This window comes from Acartia tonsa, chromosome 9, assembly GCF_053477335.1.
Source record: "Acartia tonsa isolate MP-2025a chromosome 9, ASM5347733v1, whole genome shotgun sequence".
Taxonomy (NCBI): Eukaryota; Metazoa; Arthropoda; class Copepoda; order Calanoida; family Acartiidae; genus Acartia; species Acartia tonsa.
Window position 1 is genome coordinate 15,134,788 of NC_137268.1, and position 24,763 is coordinate 15,159,550.

A 24,763-nucleotide genomic window follows, 5' to 3' on the forward strand; every position below is an offset into this window, starting at 1 on the left:
GGTGCTTGAAGTAATAAATCTTCAAAGGTTTTTGTAGAATAAGATAAAAAGAGGCTGGCCATTAAAAAATTTGAATAAAAATTAACTGTTGCTTGGCGATTTTCAAGTTATTTTAACTAAATATAACATACTTCGCCCATAGCATCTAGGGGCTTTTCCCTATGAGATAAAGAGAAGTCAACCCTCCTATATAGAATTATTCTTAGAGCTATAGATATTTTCAAAAAAGTTATTCTTTGTAAAACTGTGGGTAAATTCAACCCAGGTTGTGCACTGTATGCACAAAAATTTCAATTCGTAAAAATCAAACCCAGGTTGTTCACAGTATATACAAAAATTCCTATTTGTAAAAATTAAACCCAGGTTGTTTGCCGTATACACAAAAATTTCAATTTTAAAAAATTAAACACAGGATTTTTGCTGCATACACAAAAATAAAAAATTGTAAAAAAAAACATTTTTTGGGGAGGGTGGTTCATTAGGGCTTCTCCCCATGGTGCGGTTGGAGTTCCCCCACCAGCATTACTAGTTTTAGTTTACAAAAAAAAAAAAAATTGTATCTACCTAAAAAAAAAATATGTACCTACCTAACAAAAAAATAGTTGGGGATTTTTGTTGTTTTTGGGGGGGTTGGAGGTGCCCCATGCCCACCCTCTCTGCAAATAGTCCAAAACCACCACAGGACCAGAGGGTATATTCCCTGGAGAGTAGAATCCAATTGGTTCAGTGGTTACCTAGATCTTTAGGGACAGACATCATTCTACTTTGTATGATAGATAAGATTTTTGTAGTTCAATAAATAACACAATTAATAGTTGTTTTTGAGAAAAATTGTCAGATGTCTAAGTTGCATATAACACAAGATAATGATTTTCAAGTATTGATATTTTTAAAACTTTGTGGTAGAATCTGAAGTCCTTTCAAATATATGACCAATGAATATAGAATAAACCAATAAAAAGCAATATATTTTTTTTACACTAACTCCAAGTTTTTATGCACTTTGATTTAGATTTCTTTCTCCTGATTACCCGAAAAATTCTCCCATGTCTTATTGGCCTTTCCCAAAATTATACAAGTATAATATGGAAATTAAAAAATAAAACTGCATGTACATCATTATGTCAAATACAGTAAAAACAAGGATGACAACATCCATAAGTAGCGAAGCACAAAAATTGTGGATGGGAATACGTAGAAGTAGATTTAACGTGTATTTATTAAAATCAAGAATAGATTTATTGGAGAATATAAACACAAAACCTTGTATTATTATGTATGATAAATTACATACTAGATGCACATAACAATGGGAAAAAATATTTTGAAACTGTTAATGCAAAAAAGTTTTAAAATTGGACCAAAAATACCAATTGGACTAAAAAAGATATGGGGAAATATGTCAAACATATAAAAATAGCCAAAAACTTGCTAAAAGGTACTTTGGCTGCCATTGTTTCTTTTCTTAAAACGCCAGAAATTTAATTTTAATATCTTTAACTGAAAATTTTTTTTAAATTGGACCATAAACACCAAAGATATGGGTAAAAATGTGAAAAATATAAAAATAGCCAAAAACCTGCAAAAAGGCAGTCTGACTGTCATTGTTGTTTTCTTTAAACAACAGGAAATTTAATTTTGATATCTTTAACTGAAAAAATTTCGAAAATCGGACCATAAACACCAAAGATATGGGGAAAATTGTGAAAAATATAAAAATAGCCAAAAACCTGCAAAAAGGCAGTCTGACCGTCATTTTTGTTTTCTTCAAATGATGGGAAATTTAATTTTGATATCTTTAACTTAAAAAATTTTGAAAATCGGACCATAAACACCAAAGATATGGGGAAAATTTAGAAAATATAAAAAATAGCCTAAAACCTGCTAAAAAGCAGTCCGACCGCCATTGATGTTTTACAGTTAATTGTGCTCCTTAATGATGGGAATGTTGTCAAAAAATTTCAGCTCTCTATCTTTTATAGGAGCCGAGAAAATCACGTTTCCCCCAATTCATTAATTACGGACGGACGGACAGACGGACGGACGGACAGACGGACGGACGGACGGACAGACGGACGGACGGACGGACGGACGGACGGACGGACGGACGGACGGACGGACGGACAGACGGACGGACGGACGGACATAGTGAATTATAGAGTAGCTTCGCTACTAAAAATAATTAAACCGTTTAACAAGATGGGAAGTCCTTCCTATCATTCTATATGATTTAGGGATATCATCAAAAAATCCTCTAAATTAATTTTTGTATACTCTAAAAACTGAAACTTACAATAAAACCTTAACTATACTATTGTGTTTTACTATGTAATAAAGAAAAGAAACAGAAATTCAAAATAGTTTAAGTGAAAGAGGAGCTTTTTTTCTTTTTCGGGGGTTGAAGTTGTCCCACCCTAAACAAAATAGCTCAAAACTATCACAGGAACAGTGTCTAAATTCCTTTAAGAGTAGAGACAAATTAGTTCATCAGTTACCAAGATCTTAAGCTTCAAACAAACAGACAAATATCATACTACTTTTTATTATAGATAGAAGCACACAGCTTTTCTGTTTGGAAATAGTGAGCCAGTCAGTCATTGAGTTAAGAAGATGAAAATTTTCAAAATCACATATTTTTAAAGGATTAAAATATAGGCAAGATAATAATTTATAAATCTTCCTGCCATTTGATTTAGGTAGCAGTCATATATTGGGAAACATAAGGGTTAAATAACTTTAATCAACAATTACCTCCTAACAATAATACGGCTTAATACAATTCTTTATTCCGTTGAAAAATTACCAAATCTAAAAATCACCTATTATTTTAAAAGCAAAGTTGTTCTATAATTCACTCTTTCTGTCAGAAGTAAAACTCTTCTAAAATTCAGTATGTATGCTAGTGTATCTAACATCTGTCAATGACAAAGTAGAGAAATTTTGTGTAATAATATTATAAACAATGAGCATGAACTCTACAGCTGACTGTCTGTCTGTCTGTCTAATATTCTATGTTTGAGAGGCATGTTTTTTTTAAATATGATAATTTAAGTTTCTACTTTAATTATATGTGTAATGTTTCATGCAAGGACTTCCATGAACAAAATGAATCTGCTCTTTTCAGTTTAGATTTCTTTCTAATTTTACTTTGCTTGTCTTAATACTTATGTAATATGTATGTTGTTGTATGCAACTACCTTTTTCTATCTTCTATATAGAATTGTTGTTTTAGTGTGAATTAGACTAATAAGATATAGGAGAAAGTATATGTAAATTATAAATAACATTATACTTTTATTTTGCTGTCTATATTATCACAGCTTTGTAAATTAATGAATTTAAATTGTTAAAAAAAATAGTTTTGAATTATAAAAATGAAACCTTGGAGGTTGATTTAAAAAAAACAGTTAAATTGTTGATTTGTTATTTACAATTATTACTGGTTTCAATGTTTTCCTGAAAAGGATTGAACAAAAAAGTTATTTTACAGTTAATCCTGTAGTTGACAAAATATAAAATAGACTTGTTGGAATTAGTCTCAAGATTTAAAAAAAGGTAATCTATTTAATCATATTTGTTTCTGCCTAATTTATTGCAATTTGCATAGAGCAAAATAATGGGAAATGATTATCTATCTAATCATTAATATTTAATTTATATTTTTAAGAAGATTATTCTTTTCTGACACAGAAAATCTTGTTTTAAAGCTGTGTACATATCTTGGTAGGATTCCCTCTTTAAAAATACCTATCATAGGCATTATAAATATTCATTTCATATCTAAGATAGAAAAAAGGACTGGTTACAAAAAAGGTAAATTGGGGAATTCATGAGAAAAGGTATGTTAAGAAATAGATTAATCATTCTCGATACAAACCTAATCACAAACATAATGAGGGAGAGTAAGATTTATAGAACAAACTTTTTGTGTAAAAACTTCGTGTTACCTTAACCCTTACAGATCGGGGGGGGGGCTCAAAGAGCCCCCCCCTCTAGTTTTTTCAATCTCATTTTTTTTGTAGGTAAGATGGAGAGCTGTAACTTCATGACTTTTTAAGTTTAGCAATTATACGTCGGCAAGAGTTGATTTTTTTTGGATATCTGCTCTGTGTCGGTCGTGGTGTCCGGTCAAAGTCGGTTGGGTAGCAAAACAAATTAGAAAAAATTCTAAATAAATCTTAATTTCTACATTATGACTTTTGTGTATAAGGTAGAAACCTAAATTTTTTTTGGTGAATACTTAGATATCAATGACCATCTGAGAAAAGTGGTGTTATGACCGTTTGACCGCTCCCTGACCGACTTTATGACCGATTTTTGTCCGGCTTTTACTACAGACATATATCATGAATATCGTGGCTTCTATTACAGCTAGAGACCTATAATTTTTTTTGGTAAATCCTTGAGCAATAATAAACAGATAAAAATATTAATTTGCGCCGCCAACCGCCGTTTTACCGCCGTAACCGCCGAAAATGGCGGTTTCCGTTATTTGCCGTTTTTCGGCGATGATCAGAAAAAGTAATTTTTTTGTTATGAAAAATAAAAGTTCGTCCTAAAATTTGGTCATCCTAGCTGCAAAATTGGCCGCTCTACAGCTGTTTTAAAATTTAGCGGCTGGCCGCTAAAAAGCGGCTAAGGAGCGGTCTGACTGCTATGACTATAAAAAGTAATTTTCTCTAAAAATACACATGAACCACCAGAAAAAAATTTTACGTCTTTATCTGTACCAGGAGCCGAGATAGAGGGGGGGGGCTCTTTGAGCCCCCCCCCCGATCTATTAAGGTGGGAATTGGGGCCCGATCTGTAAGGGTTAAGAACAAAGTCCATACTATAGTAAAACAAAATTATATTAATGTCTTTATATTCTTTATTGTTTAAATCATTTGCATTTAAAATCACAGATAAATTTCAATAGAGAGCTTTATTCTTAAATAAAGCAGTGAACACTGAACTCTTGTTCAAATTATTTGGCAGCTTAACCGTAGTATCCGTATCCATGACCATAACCATAACCATGACCATATCCATGACCGTAACCATGGCCATAGTAACCATAGCCAGGAGCAGCATCAGCAGACCTCTTGCCATAATGATGTCCATAACCATAACCGTGTCCATAACCATGTCCATAGCCATGGCCGTAGTATCCATAGTAAGGAGTGGCAGCAGCATCAGCATCAGGGGCAGCCTCAGCATCAGCAGACCTCTTGCCATAATGATGTCCATAACCATAACCGTGTCCATAACCATGTCCATAACCATGGCCATAGTATCCATAGTAAGGAGCGGCAGCAGCATCAGCTTCAGGGGCAGCCTCAGCATCAGCAGACCTCTTGCCATAATGATGTCCATAACCATAACCGTGTCCATAACCATGTCCATAACCATGGCCATAGTATCCATAGTAGGGAGCGGCAGCAGCATCAGCTTCAGGGGCAGCCTCAGCATCAGCAGACCTCTTGCCATAATGATGTCCATAACCATAACCGTGTCCATAACCATGTCCATAGCCATGGCCGTAGTATCCATAGTAAGGAGCGGCAGATGCATCAGCATCAGGGGCAGCCTCAGCATCAGCAGACCTCTTGCCATAATGATGTCCATAACCATGACCATAGTAGCCATGACCATAACCATGGCCATAACCATAGCCATAGTAGGCATCAGCGACTGAAGCGCCAACACAGACAAGAGCAAGAACCGCCTAAACAAAATATATTAAGTGAAAGAATTATTTAAAACTTTGTTTTAGCTTGAAAAAATGTAAACATTTTACAATGATAACATATTAAAAGAAGTTTTTCTAGAAGTTGTGACATATGCTTTAAAATATATAAAAGTGTTGTTTTTAAAACCTTGTAAATATATAATGAAGTAAAATGAACCTACCAAAGACTTCATGGTTAACTCTGTATGAATCAAGCTACAGTGTTCAACTGATTTTGACAGAAGATTTCAGCCATTTTATACCTAAAAATAACTGGCGCAAGTATACCAATATACCAACCCCATAATGCACACTTCCAAACCAAAATCACTCCCCATTTTTCTCTGGGTTAATCCCTTCAGGCGTTTTTCTTACAGCATCTTCCCCCACCCCTCAAGTTAAACGCCCTACCCTTTATTTGAGCCTATGCAATCATATCTCCAAATGCCCTTCAACACATGTAACTCTGAATATAGCAAGCGAAGAAATAGAAAGGGAATATAACCTTTAGTTTTGAAGTCTAATAAACTTAGTTTATTCTTTGAGATACATGATTTTTTAATTCAAATTCAACAAAAAAAATATATGATTAAATGGGTTTTTAACAGCGAAGATTTTAATCTCTTCATTAGTTTAGTTTAAAACTTTTCTTTATTTTCCATTAAGAAAATTAATTTGTATATAGTTTTAACACATCAAACTGATTATGTTTTATTCAAATTTCTGTTTTTTTTTTATTTTACTTTCATCATTGGTTTTTACTAACTGTGAAAAACCAACAATCTCCCTTAAAATTATTCAAAAATCGAATTAATTAGAAATCTTTTAGAATAATACTCCTGATTATAATGTATATTTAAGGATTAAAATTTGAAGATAAATGGTTTAACAAAATTTATATCTATAATCTAACGACTATATCATAAAATACACAATTCACAAGATTGTATTTGACTTATTCAAAGAAATATATACATTATTTTTTTCAAATAAAAATATGTGGTGTTTTCCCTCAATAATTCTATTGAGCAGCGAGTATTTTTTTTCCTATGCTTAAACCAAACCCTGAAGGAGGGCCTATACCAGCGGTGGCCTAACCCTTTGGGGCCGGGCCAATAAAGGCTGACTTTTAGTAATAAATAAAAATAAACTACTCCCCTTAGGGGAGGGGGGTCTGTGATCAACAAGTCAATTTAGGGAAATTAAAGATTGATGTAAATCATTAGCCTGGCCCATTTTAAGGAGCGTAGCAACTATATATTTATTTTACCTTGCAACCATCACAAGAAGAAGCTCCATAGTGTTTTCCTGTAGCTCTGTCTCCACATATGTCACAGGCAGAATTGTCCTAGTAATCACCAATTAAAATCAACAAACAATCAACAAAAATTAAACAAGGAACAATTAACTTCAGCCAATGGTGTTATTTGTCATAGCTGTGTATAGTGCCCTAGAAAGATGGAAATCTATGTCATTGCTTTTGTCCTACCTATTCTATTGACGTCAGGAAATACCCTATACTCCATCTCTTTTCTTTGGGTTTCTTTCCCCTATTCCTTTTATCTTTCCCTCTACTATGACGTCAATAGAATAGGTAGGCCAAAAGCGGTGACACATATCCCCATTTTCCTAGGGCACTAAACTCAACTATTGATTTGCCCCTAAAATTGTACTCTTTTTGGAATTAGTTTTTCTTTTGGCATCCGCTAACACTTGAATACTAACACTCATCAGATTGTATAGAGTTTATTCTTTTTAAATGATGTGAAAGGAGAAAAACAACAGACAGGAAAGGAAAGGTAAAGAAAAAAGCATTTAAAGAGAAGAACAAGTAATGCAAGTAGAGTGAATTAGAATGGTGTCTTTTCAGCACAAAACTTATAGAGTAGCTTTGCAACTGAAAAAAAGCTTTAAAAGTTTAGTATGTGAAAAAATTGATCAGCTTTTATAAGTCTTTAAATAAATAGAGGCTGTCCCTCTAGCATCTGGTGGCTCTTAATTCAAAGATATAGCCTACATTCATCCCAAAACTTAAAATTGAAAATAATGAAACCTAAAATGTAAAACTCAATCGGTTCGAAGTTTTGAAATAAAAAGCTTCTAACCCAAAAATACCTTACTACTTTAAGCGGTGCAGTGGTTGAAATCGACAACCCATTTTTTTTTAGATTTTTAAAAATGTAAAAAATTATTTGGAGGGTCTTTTTTTTTTTTGGGGGGGGGGGATAGACACATCTTTTTCATATTTGTTTTAAAAAGATAAATCAAATATTTTTTTTGTGGGGGCAGGAGGAAATTTTTTCTAGGGGCGATCCCCAAAATCCTAAAATAGTTAAAAACCATCAAAGAATCTATGGGAAGCTACCCTGTAAAGGACAGCCATTTCAGTTTATCGGTTAGCAAGATCCTTTGGTACAGACATACACAGAGCCTGTTACTTTATTATAAGGATTTTATGCCTTACCCTAGGGGAATCTGGATCATTTGGCAAACCCATTCCTAAAAGCAATAATTAAAATTACATTAAATTTTGCTATAAATATCAACTGAGATATGTAAATATCTTTTTAAACTAGCGGCTGCGCTCCTAGCATCTAGGAGCTATGTATTAAGAGGAGTAAGAAATGTAGGAAAATAACATAAAACCAAACTAAGAATTGTATAGCCTAAAACCATTCAGGAACCTATCAGAAGCTTCCATAAAAACTTAAAGTTATCGAAATCTTAAGCTACAGACAAAAAAACATTACTACTTTATATAACGGGATGGTTTTTTGGAAGGGGGGGGGGCCGGGGGGGGGTCTAACACATAGAATATACATTTTTAAAATGAATCTACAGACTCTGGTAATAATTATATCTGTTATAGGAATTATCATACCAAGACAATTCTAACGTGCCAAAATAAACGATATGGGATAAACTAACGTATAACGGGCTGACAATAATCATGGAAAAGCTTCGCCTGTAAAAAGCTTTCCATTTTATAAATGATATAAGAAGATTTTATTTTGGAGAAATAATCTTTGGCGAACATTTGCAGAATTCTAATTCTTAGCAAAAAATGAAAAAAAATCTGTGGATTATTTATTTTGGCTCATTTTATTAAAACGTGCAAAATAGTTTTATAAATGCTTATGATAATTTCTCAGCGATTAACTCATAAAAGCTTTAGTATTACCCTGTATTTTTTCGTTTAATTGTTTACAAACGGCGGCTGTGCCTCCAGCATTATAGCTCTATATTTGAAGGGACAAACTAGCAAAAACTATCGATTGACCATTGTGAAACTTTTTTTAAAGTTCAAATAATAGAAAGCTTTTAAAAAGTTAAGGGGGGGGGGGGGGATTTGATGTGTGTCTTTCACTTTCCACCGCCGATTGTATGAATTTACAAAGCGTTGGAAAGTGTCATGCGTGACAAATACATTTAAAAAGGAGGGAAGAGAGGAAAAGTTGGATAGGAATTCCCCATAAAAGAGATGTATTGACATATTTTTATGACGTCGCACATGACACTTTCCATCGCTTCTGTATTTACCTGAAGGTGAGAGAAAAACTGGAGGTATGTGATGTCCATGTGCACCATCATGAATGGAATTTACCTGAAGGTGAGTGAGAAGCTGGAGGCATGTGATGTCCATGTGCACCATCATGAATGGAATTTACCTGAAGGTGACAGAGAAGCTGGAGGCATGTGATGTCCATGTGCACCATCATGAATGGAATTTACCTGAAGGTGACAGAGAAGCTGGAGGCATGTGATGTCCATGTGCACCATCGTGAAGAGAACCCTAAAAAAAGACATGCTATATTTTTTATGGACTCTTTCTCTTAGTCAATCTAGGTTTATCTTACGTTTCTAATAATTTGCTCCTTTAAGGGTTTTCCTTCCATATAAAATCTAACGATTTTTTTAAAATCTCTGATTTCGATATGGTTTTATATTGAAATGGTAAATTCTACTTAATGTTTTAATATATTATCAGCGGCTGCGCCCATAGCATTTAACACTTAACGGTCGGGGGGGGGGGGGGCGTTAAACGCCCACCCCTCCGGTTTTTTCTATCTCATTTTCTGTGTGTGAACGATAAAGAGCCCAAACTGCGTGACTTTTTAAGTATGGGTATGACACATAACTGAGAGTTGGAACTTTTTTAATATCTCAATCCTGGCGGGCACAGGATGCCAGCAAACCTGGCAGGGTCATCCAGATAAATCAAAGCATTGTATCATACCAAAATACTAAAATATCCTCTAGTAGTACTCCTTATATGAAATACAGGTGTTCAAGTCACTTTCAGGTTCCAGGTATGACCCTGCAGGTCCTGATCCTCCAGGTCTCCAGAAATCTTTAAAAGACTCCTGTTGCCGCAATTTTTGACTTTGAGACTTCAAATTTTAAACTTAAGCTTTTCTGACATGTCTACATAACGTATTAAAATTTCATAAATATCTGCCGCCGTTTTCTCGCCGACCACCGACTCCGGCGGCTGGCAGCTGCCAAGTACAGCTGCGGCCGCTGAAATTTATATTTTGATATTTTTAATGTAAAATTTACATAAAGATAAACATTTTCTGGAAAAAAATTGTTCTTCTAGCTTTAAAAATAAGAAAATTAAGGCGGTTTGAAATTTTTAAGTAAAAAAAGACCTAAAAACAAAGGTTGTTAAATAAAAGGGTGAAGGAAGCGAAAATTGACTTAGACTTCTAAAAGGTCGGATATTCATTATCAAACAGGGAACTTGCACAAAAAAATTTAGCCCTCTAGCTCTAACAGGAACTGAGATAATAGGGGGGGGGGGGCGTTGACTGCCCCCTCCTCCCCCGACCGATTAAGGTGCGGCAAGTGGCCCGACTGTAAAGGGTTAAGGGCTCTATATTCGAAAGAGGGAAGGAAGGAGCAGAAAAATAGCCTAAAACCATTCCAAGGCTCAAATCTTTAAACTAACATCCTAAGCCATCCCCAAGAATAATATTTTGTGCATCAATAGCTGTGAATGCTTTGAGATCTTTTATTGAACTTTTACTTAAAGAATGATGTCATCCTTGTTTTAATTCCAGATTTTAGAACCAAATTATAACCAAGTCAGAGTAAACATAACTTAACATCCTGTCTTAACCATTAACATATAAAAAAAATTGCATTTTTTTAACCGACACTACGTAATCAATAAGGATGGAATTATCCAAAAATCAAAACTTACGCAAAATGTTCTTGTAAATATACTCAATTGATATTCTGACAAAATGATACCTCACTTATTTATTCAAGAATCTGTATGCTATACATTCAATTGTTATGCATTATATATATACTAGCGGCTACGCCCCTAGAGGCCTCTAGGGGCACTTGAGGAGGAGAGAGTCGAATTTAGTAATTCAATTTCTTATTTTAGATTTTAAAAGAAAAAGTAAAAAAAATTTACGTTTGATGTTTGTTTTTCGTTGAACTCTCTTTCTAAAATTGAGAAATTTTAAAAAAATTTAATTTCTCTAGGGAGGGTGGTGGTACCCTCCCCCAAAATAGTTATAAACCTTCCAGGGACATATGAGAATCTACCCTGTTAAGGAGAACCCGATCGGTTCAGTGGTTAGCGAGATCCTTCGCTACAAACAGACAGACAGACAAACAAACAGACAGACATCGTTCTACTTTGTATTATAGATGAATGAACGGATGGAAGAAAAAAACTACTAACATAAAAAAGCCTCGCTCCCAAGTTTAGGCGGTGCACGTTACACTGCTTCCATAAAAATATGTATAAATAATGACGTGTTACGTCGTCGGTGAACATGTTCAAATATCTTGGTAGTTTCCATTAATTTGTTAGCAAACCACCCAGGGGCAGTAAAAATGCACACGAAGCGCGCCAAATTTTTTTTGTTAGTTATTACTTATTTCGGGGGGAGTATTTACTCCCCTCCTTAATGGTTGGGGGTACCTACAGCATCTCCAAGGTAGGGGTAAAATGAAAAATAAAACGAATTTGGGGGGGGGATAATCACCCCTTTATTCCCCCCCCCCCCTTGGACGTCCTTGGAACCACGTATAACCAACGGTCTTAAGGGATAATAGACGATAAAATAAATTGATGTACATCCTCAATGAAGATCAATAAAACTACCCTTTTTGTAGATTAAAATAAAAAAATTGGGACACCAACACAATATAAATTCAATAAAAGTACCCAAAGTTTTTGAGCCTACGAATTAGATAACGTGATTGTTGTTAAGGTTGTTTCATTTGCTATCTTAAGTATAGACTGTCTCTCGATAAGCTAGTGCGTATTAGGCAAGTTTTATGAGCTGCCAAATGCCCAAATGTAAAGTTATGGATTGAGACAAAAAATTCAGTACTTTAGAAGCCAAAATTTGAATTATAACAGTTTATGATACAAGATAAATTTACAAATCAAAAAATTTATCAATTCTATTTTATAAAGTAGTTAGCTTTTTCTCTTTTACAGTGAAGCTTCTTATTAGGTCCAGGGAAGGTTTACAACTATTGTGGGGAAGGGCATATCCACCTTCTCAAGATAAAACGACCCTAGATTAAATGGCCTCCCCCCCCCAAAAAAAAACAAAACATTTATATTCTATTTTTTTTTTAAAGCTAAAATCAAAATTGTAGACTTCCCTACCCCTAAATCCGTCACTAGATTTAGTCCCTAGAGGCATAGCCGCTAGTATAATATAAAAATGCAATTAAATTCTGCATTGAAATAGATTTTTGTTCTTTTATATTAGATCAATAACATTGTGGAATATGTTATAATATGTGAATTTGTTATAATATGTAAATGTTAAAACTGGATATGGAGAATCTTTGCTCTTGATCATGATTACATCCTTTTAAAATTTAATCAGATAAATGAAGATTCCTTAACATTATCCTGTTTCGATGATATACAATATTATTATTCATTCATAAAACGCAGAGATATCATTTAATTAGGGATAGGCAGCCGTTTATTTTGTCTGCGGAGAAGTGGCAACTTATTTAATAGTGTGCGGCTGTAGATGTTTCAAAAAAAAGTTTTGGCGGTTTCCTTCAATATGCCAAGTAAAAAAGAACACCCCCCTCCCCACACACCAAAACCTTACATATTTTTTTTTATTTCGGGTGTTTGCTTTTTACTCTATGTTAGGTTAAGCTGATTTAAATTGAAATTTGAATAGCCCTCTAAGGTTTTGACACCACAGGTATAGGCTAGGGGTTAAGGCACCCGCAGGGTTTAAAATAATAGTTTACTTCTGCCAATTTTTAAATAATTTGCGGCTGCGACTGGCCATCTCTTCATATAACTCTGTGTATTTTAAACAAATAAAAATAAGAAGATAAAAATTTAATATTACACAAGCCAAAAAGTTTATAAATATAAAGCTTATCTAAAAATATTTGAATTTATTTTTTTACAAATATGATATCATTTTAAAAACATTTTAACAACAAAAAATATTTATTTCATTCATTATTTGTAAAATAAAACATAGGCGGTTGAAATAATCTTTTAAGCAAAAATCGAAGATACTAGGTATAAAAAATGTACTTTCAAAATTTAGAATTATTTTTAAATTTAAATTTATCTATAATGAACATAATCATTAAGCTATAAAAATTGGAAAGAATTTTAATGAATATAATAGATTTGAAATCTGCATAAAATTTTAAGGATTTTTTATAAAATTCGTTTTTTATATAATTCATTATTTAAAAGCGCAAATCCAATTTAAGTTAATAAATTTTGACCAATAGGATAGGTGGATTGGAAACTACCTGCGTTCTAATTGGTTGAATGATGTACGTCACTTAAGCTTCTCCAATCAGGGCGCAGATAGTTTTCAATCCACCAATCACAGATGTCAAAATTATTTAACTTAATTTGTATTTGCGCTTATAGATAAAGAATTATACAAAAAACGAATTTTATAAAAATTCCTTAAAATTTTATGCAGATTTCAAATCTATTATATTCATTAAAATTCTTTCCAATTTTTATATCTTAATATTTATTGCAAAAATTATATTCTTTTGTTCAATATGTATATCAATAACTAAAAACAGTAATATATTATGATTTTTAGTAATAATTAGATAGCTACTAAAAAACTATTCCTCATATCGCATATGGATTTAACACAAACCAGGACTTGGAGCCGTGCGTTAGCCGCCTATAAGCCTAATCTTACTTTTAACATTTTAAAAATCAGCTATAGTCTAAACCTGCCCCAAATATATCAATCCCTCTCATTAAAAACTTCTAAAGCCTCCAAACGGGTTAAAATGTGAGGCTTAGTTGTGGCTGACGCGCAGCCGCCGAGCCCTACTAAAAACCTTCATATGTACCTGTCCATTAGGAATAAGCACTGGGGGATTCAAGGGGGCTGCAGGGTAGTGCCCTGATATTTCACTCTCAATCTAAAATTAAAAACAGCTTAATTATGAAATTGTAAATTATAATATTCAGTATCAAGTTATATAAAAATAATAATATTTTTGTTATGTTTAAAAAATCCAAAGCCTAAAATGCCTAATAATGTGTGCTTACATTAGATGTAAAAATTAGAAGAGTTATACTGACCAACCCACCCAAAAAAAGAATTCAGATATAAAAATAGCAGGATGTCTCAATGTATGTGTTTTAGATCTTGATGGCCGTTCAACCGATATGGTTCTCTTTTACAGTGAAGCTTCTTATATGTTTTGGTATGATTTATAACTATTTCAGAGGTAAGGTATCCCCTTAAAAAATGTCCCAAATTCTTTTTTTTTTACCTCTATGGGCGCAACTTCTAGTAACTTAAAAGATTGCTAACCTGTGCCGTGTTAATAAGATGGGGTGGCTCAGGCGGAGGGTGCAGAGTTTCTGGAGGATGGGGATGGGGTGCATGTGTCACATGATGGGGGGGTGATGGGGCATGGGTCACGTGATGTGGAGGGGATGGGGCATGGGTCACGTGATGTGTAGGAGATGGGGCATGGGTCACGTGATGGTGGATTACTCCTTGGTGGGCTGAAGACATGTGAATTACTCCTCCGCCTAAATAAGGTTGATTTATTTTAATAATATTAAAAGAAGCAGCAAATTGTGCCTAATAAAAAATATGACATACAATTCAAATGACCAATGATAGGCCAGTATATATTTTACCATTAGTTAATATGAATGTAAACTGGCATATCATTGGTCATTTGAATTGTATGACGTCTTTTTTTATTAGACACTATTTGCTGCTTCATCTTAAAAATCCGTCAACAAACAATAAATCTATACATATATGTAGATGAAATGAATAACAATATTTACTTATATACTTACACATTTACAGTGAGGGAGGTTAACCTTTATAACATAACTTTGTGTTAAAAAAATATAAGAGTTTTGTGATTGTTAGAAATACTAAAGCATGATGCTATTAACTTAGATATTTTTATTCGCATTTGCATCAAAGCTTGTTTTGAGCTTCGAGATAACAAATTTTGCCCAAAACTAATTTTTTTTTTAATGCACTCTTTTTAGAACACGAATTGCGCTGCTTGTGTTAATGCTAGAAATTGCTTTGAGCTCTATTTTCAGAAAATATGAATATCATCTTTATGCAGTTGTACTTTGTAGCTACGTACAAATATTGCTTTCTTTTTTGCAAGGATCAATTTATCATCTCTTTCAAATTATAAACCATGATAGTACAACTAACCAGAAATGGATATAGAATATACGTGGATATTATGACATTGGGGAAATTTTCATATCAGAATGCTAACATAGACATAGGACATCACTTATTGGTCAGTTCGTTGATCTAGTAGAAGGGGATGGGGTGTTGGATAGTTATTTTAGCCAACTACAAGTTTCACAGAGTAAATGATAATCTGGTGTATGGTCCAAGTAATGATAAATCTATTTATCAAATGATATGAAGAAAAAAAAATATTTTGATAACATCTAGAAAGTTAATTTCTTGTTATAGGTGGCATATTACATGTAACAAATCCTTGTTTCAACACGGTTAATAATATGCAAAATTAGAATGTAAAAATACTAATATATCAAAAATGGTTCTTAAGTATACGAAATGTAATTAGCATATCCTTAATCATGATAAACAAAATAACCCTTTTTGTGGATCATAATCATAGTTATAAAAAATTGGACACTGTTTGTTTTAACCAAGAAAAAAAGGTTTAATGAATTTAAATTATACCTAAGTCAACAAATGTGAAATCGCGTTCGTATAAATTTGGATATCAGTAGAATTCACGTTAAAAATTTGTTGCTACTGCTACTATGTCAGGTTTGCGTCAATACTGGTTAAAATAGGAGGAAGACTAAACACAGCCGCATTTCATTTCTATGCACGCACAGATAAGACTTTTGGATAAGGGTCGTACAATCAAAGCGTTTGTTTAGATTGTTGTGTTTGGCCCCGTAATCATGCACTTCAGTAGCAAGTTTGGTTTAGATTTACATCAAAGAAAGACCTAGGGATTGTCCAGGTTACTAAGCGTTTATAATTAACCGTGAAATAAATTATGGAGCAGCTGTGCTTCAAATAACCATTTATATTCTCTGAATGACGAAAACGTGCATAATATGTAATAAAGAAAATTACAAGGTGCGCGTAGTTCTTTATTTTTGTTACTAGGTTAACATTTTAAATATCATAGCAAAATTTAACTTTTCAAAATGCTAACATCGCTCAAAAGCTTTTCTTATTCTTTTAATGTTTCTAAATGCGCCAATAACCTTCATCTAAGACATCTTTTATAGAAATGGCTAGGACCTCTTTCCTTATAAGCAAAATAGATAATCTATCCTTTTTTACAAATGAAATTTATTTAATGGTGTTTAAAACAGTTTTTTTACAATGAAACAACTTGAGCGAGGCTGATCTTAAAGTATTATAATTGTATAGCATTTGCATCATCAAAATAAAAATGATTTTGCTGAAGATATTTAGATGTAGGGGGGGGGGGGGGGGTAAAGGCTGATAAAAAGGGGAAAACTTCCCCATAAAGACTTCATCCTGTTCACGTACATGGTTTTGTCAAATTTCCTGAAAGCATTAATCAATTTGTAATCTAAATTTCTTATGCAAAATATAACAAATATGATTACATCCAAAGAAGCGCAGCAAAACATTTCTAGTAAATAAAAGTCAATCCTTAAAATGTAAAAGATACTTGGTTATTATGTCTATGAAAAAAGCAAAAGTAATTGTTGAAAGACATATTAATCCTACTGTAGTATAGCTATGCTTTAAACCAATTTTTATCAATTTATCCTTATTCAAGAGAAGCCAACGTGATGTTAAACAATAATCTTTTTTGTTACGTTTGCTCCTTCAGGGAAAGGGTTATGTCATCTGCAGAAATTTTAGCTTGTAAGTTGAAAATAAGGATCTATTTTATAGTGCAGTGGCTTGTTCTGTAGCCTCAAGGGGTTCCACACAAAGTTTGAAATGGGATAGCTATCGAAATTTACTTATTTTTCTGCCATATTTCTTTAAGGGGTTGAACTATACCCCTCCCCTTCATTCTTTTTTCATACTTGCCCTCTTATAACTCATCGGACTACAATACTATTGGTTATAGGAAAAATACCTATTTTTAATCATAATGTAATTTTCTTAGAAATGTCTGTCTCTATCTACACTCTAAATCTAAAATTTCATAAGTGGCATTTAGAAGAAAAATTTAGGAGTGCACAAAACATAAAAATATGCAATGAAAAAATATCTACAATCTACATATATTTATATTATCTCTAATACAAGAAAGTATGTTTTATGTCTTTTAATGTCTTAAAAACTGATGAATCACTTAATTAGGTTGTCTATCTAAAGATTGCCTTGTTTTGATGAGTGTACCGACTTCTAAGTCGACCCCCCTCCCTCTTTAAATTTTAGTTCTAAATAGAAAAACTATTTTAATTTTGTTAAGGGGGGGGGGGGTCAGAGATTAGCGAAATCCTTAGGTACAGACACACATACAAACAGACAGGTAGGCATTTTGTTACTTTTATGTATAGATTATTTCATTTTTATATAAGGATTGCGTAAATTTCAACGCATTGCTTAAGTCCAGTTCAAAGATTAATTATTGACCTTTGAATTTTGTAAAATAAAACTAGTCATACGATAAAATAAAAAAAATATAGGGGGCATGAGCTTTACGTAACTCTGACCAAAGGGCGGAGAACCTTTTGTTTTTGGTCTTTAAAATTTGATAATAGCGTCGGAAATATAAACACAGCAAAGTATCTGCAAAAGAATATAGATCATTTTGCTAACTGACAAAAACAGTGCCTGCTGTTGTGAACAATCATATACAATCACAAAATTCTTTCTTGCAACTTCACTAAATGAAATGTGCATGTAAATTTTGAAATTTCACTAACTATATATCACATTCAGAATAGAAAAAAAATCCACTAAAAAAATGTTAAAATGGCGCACCTTCAACTTTTATAATTCCACTGCTTTCACTCATCTCTCTTCTAGTTCATCTTAATTTCAATTCTCAAATATGTTTTTTTTCTTGAATCAAAATCCAAACATGTGCTGGTTTGTCTTCTTATCTGAAATTATTAAGAAATTTATTTTTATGAAACGGGAAGTTTTTCATATTTTTCATATACATACATTATTAATATTAATAAGCTGAAACACATTATTTCATATGATATGACATCAAAATTTTTTATAGTCTAAAATAGTTTTTTCTTCTTAAAACCTAAGTACAACGGCAAAAGTCTTTAATCGAAATGGATAGCTATTTTGTTAATTTAAGTAAGTAAGATTAAACTTGTTTTATCTATTTAAAACTTTGTATGATAATTCCTGTAACAAATAAGGTTGATTTAGAAAGCGTAGCAACTTATGATTACAGTTAGTCCATGCATTCATCTAAAACATGCTGATTTTAAACTTCTTAGACTACAATTTTTGTATAATATAATTATCCTATTCATCTGATTTTTAAAATGATGATTCCTAGGAATTTTAAAAATTGTATTCTATGCTTTGATTCCTTATGTTTGTCACTATAAGTTTGTCTGTTTGATTTATGGATGTTGTCATCCTCGTTGAAACTATTATCAATAAAACAAATGTATCATGTCCCTTTCATACAAAATGTATGTCTATAGATAAAATCTGTATAGTGTGTCATCTCTTCCACAAGATATATCAACTTATTATCAAATCATCAGAACCGCATACTACATACTATAAACTGAAACAACTTATAGTGCCCATATGAAAAAATCTATATTGGCCTATCTTTATTTACTTGTATTGTATTTATGACGTCATTTTTTTATTGGCAAAATAAGCTGCTTCTTATTTACTGCGAAATCCCTATTTTAGAATTGGGATATTGCACTGTTACTCAAGGGTGGGACTAAAATTTTGATTGGTTGGTTTACGCTATTATTGTTTAATCTTTTTCATCAATAATTTAACATGCAAAAAGGAAATCTTTATATATCATATATTGTTAGATACATCATTTCATCGTCAATTGTCTTATTCCTTAAGATCCAAGGGCATCCTTATCGCTATATTCTCAAGCTGAAAATGTGCAAGTGATTGCTGACCACTCCATGTGTGTTTAAATAAAAATATGATTTATAATCCCCACCCCAGGGATCTTTAGGGATAAGATATTTTTTATAAAATGATGTAAACCCACAATTATCATCAACAAATTACTCCCTTTTTAGATAGTATTGTTTAGATGCTTTTTAAACTGTTAGTTAATCAATCAACCAATCAAGATTTGATAAAAGTACCCAAAGTTTTTAAACAAATTTACGAGAAAAGTGTTTCCAAAACTTTGGGTACTAATGTTATTTTCAATCCAATATCCATTTCCTCCCTGACAATCTCTAAGATAATGAACAAGATATTTTGTTTATACAAACAGAGAACTGATGATGAATTTTATAGCTTTGGTGGTTTTCTTACAAAATAACAAAAAATATTCAAAAGCTGAGAAATATTTTCATACAATTAGTATTTATATCCTAGAATATAAAGTAGCATGATTTATTTGCCTGAAGCTTAAGATTTCGATGACTTTTGAACCGATTGAGTTATCCAATTCAGTGAGGCTTCACTTAGGTCCAAGAGAGGTTTAAGACAATTTTAAGGCCTCGGATGACACAACTGGTTTTAATTTTATTATTTTTAAAAAAAATATTTGTGGAAAATTTCTGTTATTCGATTCTGTACATGATTTTTCGGTATGGCTGAGAATCGTTTTTAATCATTGCGGAGCCATACTGGAATATGTGTTACAATGTCTGAAAACTTTATTTAGTTTGCTTTCACTCAAAAACTCCATATCGTATGTGTGACAATGTGACATTAATGGATATAGAATACGTGGATTCATTGACAGGGGGAAATTTGACGTCAATTTAGGTTATTAATATGGAACTCATTTATTGTTCAGTTCGTTCGTCCAGTAGGAAGGGAGAGGATGGGATAAAGGGGTGTGGATGTAGGGTATAGAACCAAGAAATTAAAAGGAGGGGTTGGTCTTTTTTGAAGAATTTTGAATTTTTCTGCTTTTAACCTATTAGTATGACAAATAGTATAATAACTCATTAACCCTTAACGGTCCGGTTTTTTCTATCTCATTTTCTGTGTGTGAAAGATAAAGAGCCCAAACTGCTTGACTTTTTAAGTGTGGGTATGAGACATAACTGAGAGTTGAAATTTTTTAAATATCTCCATCCTGGCGGGCACAGGATGCCAGCAAACCTGGCAGGGTCATCCAGGTAAAGAGCAAAAATATTTTTTTGACTTAAACAAAGCATTTTATCTTACCAAAATACTAAAATATCCTCTAGTAGTACATCCTCATAATAAATACAGGTGTTCAAGTCAATTTTAGGTTCCAGGTATGATCCTGCAGGTCCTGATCCTCCAGGTCTCCAGAAATCTTTAAAAGGCTCCTGTGGCCGCAATTTTTGACTTAGAGACTTTAAATTTCAAACTTAAGCTTATCTTACATGTCTACATAATGTTTTAAAATTTCATAAAGATCCGCCGCCGTTTTCCCGCCGACAGCCGACTGCGGCGGCTTGCAGCTGCCAAGTACAGCTGCGGCCGCTGAAATTATATTTTGATATTTAAAATATAAAATTTACATAAAGATAAACATTTTCTGCAAAAAAAATTTTATTCTAGCTTCAAAAATAAAAAAAATTACAGCCGTTTGAAATTTATAAGTAAATAAGGACCTAAAAACAAAGGTTGTTAAATAAAAGGGTGAAGGAAGCGAAAATTGACCTTGACTTACTTAAGGTCTATAATTCATCATAACACAGGGGACTTGCACAAAATTTAGCCCTCTAGCTCTAATAGGAAGTGAGATAATAGACTGATTAAGGTGCGGCAAGGGGCCCGACTGTAAGGGGTTAAAATATAAATTTTTGTTTTAAAAGAAACAATTTTCTATGTTTGGCTATTTTAAAATCAACACTAATATTCTCCCCCAAGAACTAGATAAGACAGAATTTGGAGGTAAGGTGTTTCAAATTTGTATTTCAGTACAATTGATTATGTTAGATCAGATGACCAATCTATTTAGAATATGTTAACCAATCAAATGATTCAATCGTGAAACAAAAATTAATTCAGATAAACATTCGATTTCATTTGAACGCAAATACAAGACAAATCCTTTTTTTGAAAATGATAATCAAAACGAGGCAATAATTCTATAACAAAAAAGTAACAAAAGCATTTCACTGTAAAATATTCGTGGAATCGAGTATTTCAACAACAAATAATTCAAATGCTGATAATGACTAAACAGCTGAACAGCCCATTATTGTATCCAACTAAAAAGGCCTCCAAATAATCTGTTATAGTCAAAACTTAATAAAGCACAGTTATTTCGCAGCACACTTTAACCCGCGAAAAAAAACTTATTTCATGTTGTCACTCTCTTTGCTTTTTGGATTTTGGCTATTTCAGATTATTTAAGGCCTTCCTATGCAGCTTATAACATTTACGTTCTGCCGTTTCGCAGGTAGCAGCCTTTCAAGTTCAAAGTTTTTTTTGAGATAATAATAAAATCGTATCAATTTCAATTTTTATATTTTAATGCTTAATTTATTTTTTAAAAATATACAACTTTAAGATAACATAAGAGACATATATGTAAAAACTGTTATAACTATTTATCACCCTTATGTGAAAAATAATTCGCACACAAACACACACACACACACACATAGCAAATATAAAGTGTGATATGCAAAGTAACCTTTAACCATGGAAAACACCCCCTGATATAACTGAACCTTTGCCCCTGCGGGCTCAGCACCTTTGCCCCCTGTCCTAGCCAAAGGTCGACTGTGTGTGATGTATGCCTAAGAACAAAATACCAAGGATTACTTTTATGAGGTTTTTCAACAAATAGGTTAAATTTGAAAATAAAATTATTTCATAAATCTAGAAAATTTAGCACCCAATTACATTAGAAATAGTTAAGAAAGGTTGTTTGTGACAATTAAAGCATCCTTATTAAATCCCTAATTTTGCAGTGTTTAGGTATATACTCCTTGGCAAAGATAAATCCGGAGTTATAAGTTTTAGAGTAATTAAATTCAGAATTAACAAATAACTAAAAAAATTAAATAATTTTGTTATCTTTGTGTGACAGTATCAGGAATATCTTTGTTTTTTTCTCAGAAAGGTTAATCCAATGACAAGGAATCAGGATTCTGACAATCGATTTTAAGTGAAAATTTTCCCACATCCCACGTCCTTCTTCTTACGTAACTTCCCTTTTTTATCCAAATATATAAAAATTTTCAGCCCTTTCAAATGGAATTAATTTGCTGAATAACGGCCCCTGGGTTCAACATATCTTTGTTGTTTATATATTACTAGTGGCTTCGCCCCTAGCCTCTAGGGGCTTTGCCCCAATAGGTATAATTACATCTTCTATTACTTACCCAGCAGAACGGATCACAAATTTTCGCACCTACCCAGCAGGAAAACATTTTGCGATTAAATTCGCAAAATTCGTAAAATTCGTAAATTTCGTAAAATTCGTAAAATTCGTAAAATTCGTAAAATTCGTAAAATTCGTAAAATTCATAAAATTCGTAAAATTTGTAAAAAAAAAAAAAAAAAAAAAAAATGGGGGGGGGGTTTGTTTTTGGGGGGCATGGGGGTGTCCCACCCCCCAAGAAAATAGCTTAAAACCACCGCAGGACCAATAGGTATATACCCTGAAGAGTAGAATCCAATCGGTTCAGTGGTTACCAAGATCTTAAGCTTCAGACGGACGGACAGACGGACGGACAGACATCAAGCTACTTTGTATTATAGATATGTTATTTACTCTTTAACCTCATATTTACCTATCATTAATACCCAAGTAGATAACAACGTAGAGCTAGACCTATGCAGTAGGTCCCAAGGCAAGAGGAGAACGCCATTCCTTCTATTCTAACTATTAATGTTGTTCATATACATTGCAGCAGTAAATGCTATTTTCAAAGCGATTTGAGCTCTGACTTCAACCCATTACACAGCTTGCAGCTCAGGTGTATTGGATATAATCATTCTTGTTATTTATATAATCTTTAGACGGTTCAATGCTAGAAACAATAAAGTATAGATTGTGGGTGGATGCAATTAAATCCATTTCTAATCATCCTATTATATAGATAAGTAATTTTTTTTGTCTGCAGCTTAAGATTTAGATAACTACTGAAATAATTGGTTCCTTTTGGTTAGCTTCACTTAGGTTCTGGGAAGGTTTTTGGCTCTTTTTTCGACTTAAGCCCTTTGGTGGTTTTAGGCTGTTTTATTTGCCCATTCTATACACCTTTGAATACAGAGTCCCTAAATGCTAGGGGCGAAACTGCTAGTTTCTCTAAAAGTAAAACTTTAATAATCTATATTTGTATTTGTTATTATAATTGTCAGCTCTAATTAAAGTTATCGATGATATAATCCCCACTTTTTTTATATTGAGACATGTGATAACAAAATTCTGATACACAGGGACTCACAAAATTATCAATTATCCAGCACAGTAATTAAAAATTTCCAACAATTCTTTGTGAGACACATGTTCATTGAAAGATGTAACTAGTTGAAAAACTATAACTGGCTTTACTAAGAGTGTGTCTTTTCTATAATTATGGTAGGTACGTTGGAAATGACAGCTTTTATCGTTTATTTAGACATGTTAAAATTGACTTATCGATATCCAACTTTGCATGATAATTCAAAGTTAGGTTTGATTAAGTTATTTTAACAACTCTATAATAGTTACCAGATATTAATTCCTGGGACAACAAGGTAAAATGTTTTACATTATAAGAGAAGCATATAAAAATATAAGAATGTTCTTGAACAGAATCCTGTATTTCTACAATTTTGTAACATATTTACTTACAATTTATATCCATATTCTACTTAAGTTTGATGATATTTATTTGTTCTACGGTTTTAGAGCTTCGCTTTAATATATGTTGTCATTCTTGTTTATGATACATACTTAGGATAAAACAAATAAAGCATATTCTATTAATTCTTATTTAATCGAATTTGTTTGCTTTTAAAAGGCTGTATTCTGTAACTTAAAAAGATAAAGAAATTTAACAGAAAAATAAAAAATGATAATTTGTATGGAATGCAAAATTTCAATTTCTTCTTGATTTTTATCAAAGGAAAGAGACTAAACAATTCATAAAGCGAAGCTTAAAAATAAGATTTATTAATACACAAATTATATAAGAGTTTCAACGTTTAAATTTAAATAAATAACAAATCTACGCCCCAAGAGGGAAGGGGTTTCAGGGGTTGTCTTAGAGGGGTGAATGTACCATCCAAAAAATAGTTATAAACCTTACCTAAATCCACAAGAAGCTTTACTGTAAAGAAAAAACCATATGGGTCCAACGTTTGACAAAGTCTTGAGCTACAAATAGCCAGACAGACAAATATACATTCTGTTACTTTTATATATGAATTGGTGCAGGTTTTCTTTATGTTTCGGCCTCTTTTTTAA

At 32.6% G+C, this 24,763-nt stretch overlaps 2 protein-coding genes across 4 annotated transcripts in view; both read right to left on the reverse strand.

Annotated features, from left to right (window-relative positions):
- LOC145328292 (hepatocyte nuclear factor 4-gamma-like) overlaps positions 1 to 18,295 on the reverse strand; it is a 68,197-nt gene extending 49,902 nt beyond the window's left edge. For all 3 annotated transcript variants that reach the window (XM_080171917.1, XM_080171918.1, XM_080171916.1), the window contains exons 1-6: positions 18,172 to 18,295; positions 14,530 to 14,753; positions 14,060 to 14,131; positions 9,443 to 9,503; positions 8,175 to 8,209; positions 6,981 to 7,058 (exon numbers count right to left, since the gene is read on the reverse strand). In XM_080171917.1, the coding sequence (XP_080028043.1) occupies positions 6,981 to 7,058; positions 8,175 to 8,209; positions 9,443 to 9,503; positions 14,060 to 14,131; positions 14,530 to 14,753; positions 18,172 to 18,205 (504 nt within the window). In that variant the 5' untranslated portion in view covers positions 18,206 to 18,295. The remainder of the gene's footprint in view (positions 1 to 6,980; positions 7,059 to 8,174; positions 8,210 to 9,442; positions 9,504 to 14,059; positions 14,132 to 14,529; positions 14,754 to 18,171) is intronic.
- Positions 4,848 to 6,017, reverse strand: LOC145328294 (uncharacterized). The gene is made up of 2 exons (XM_080171919.1): positions 5,893 to 6,017; positions 4,848 to 5,707 (listed from the first exon to the last, which is right to left on the reverse strand). Exons 1-2 carry the CDS (start codon positions 5,902 to 5,904, stop codon positions 4,979 to 4,981), a joined length of 741 nt encoding a protein of 246 aa, XP_080028045.1. The 5' UTR covers positions 5,905 to 6,017; the 3' UTR covers positions 4,848 to 4,978.
- Positions 18,296 to 24,763: the final 6,468 nt, after the last annotated feature.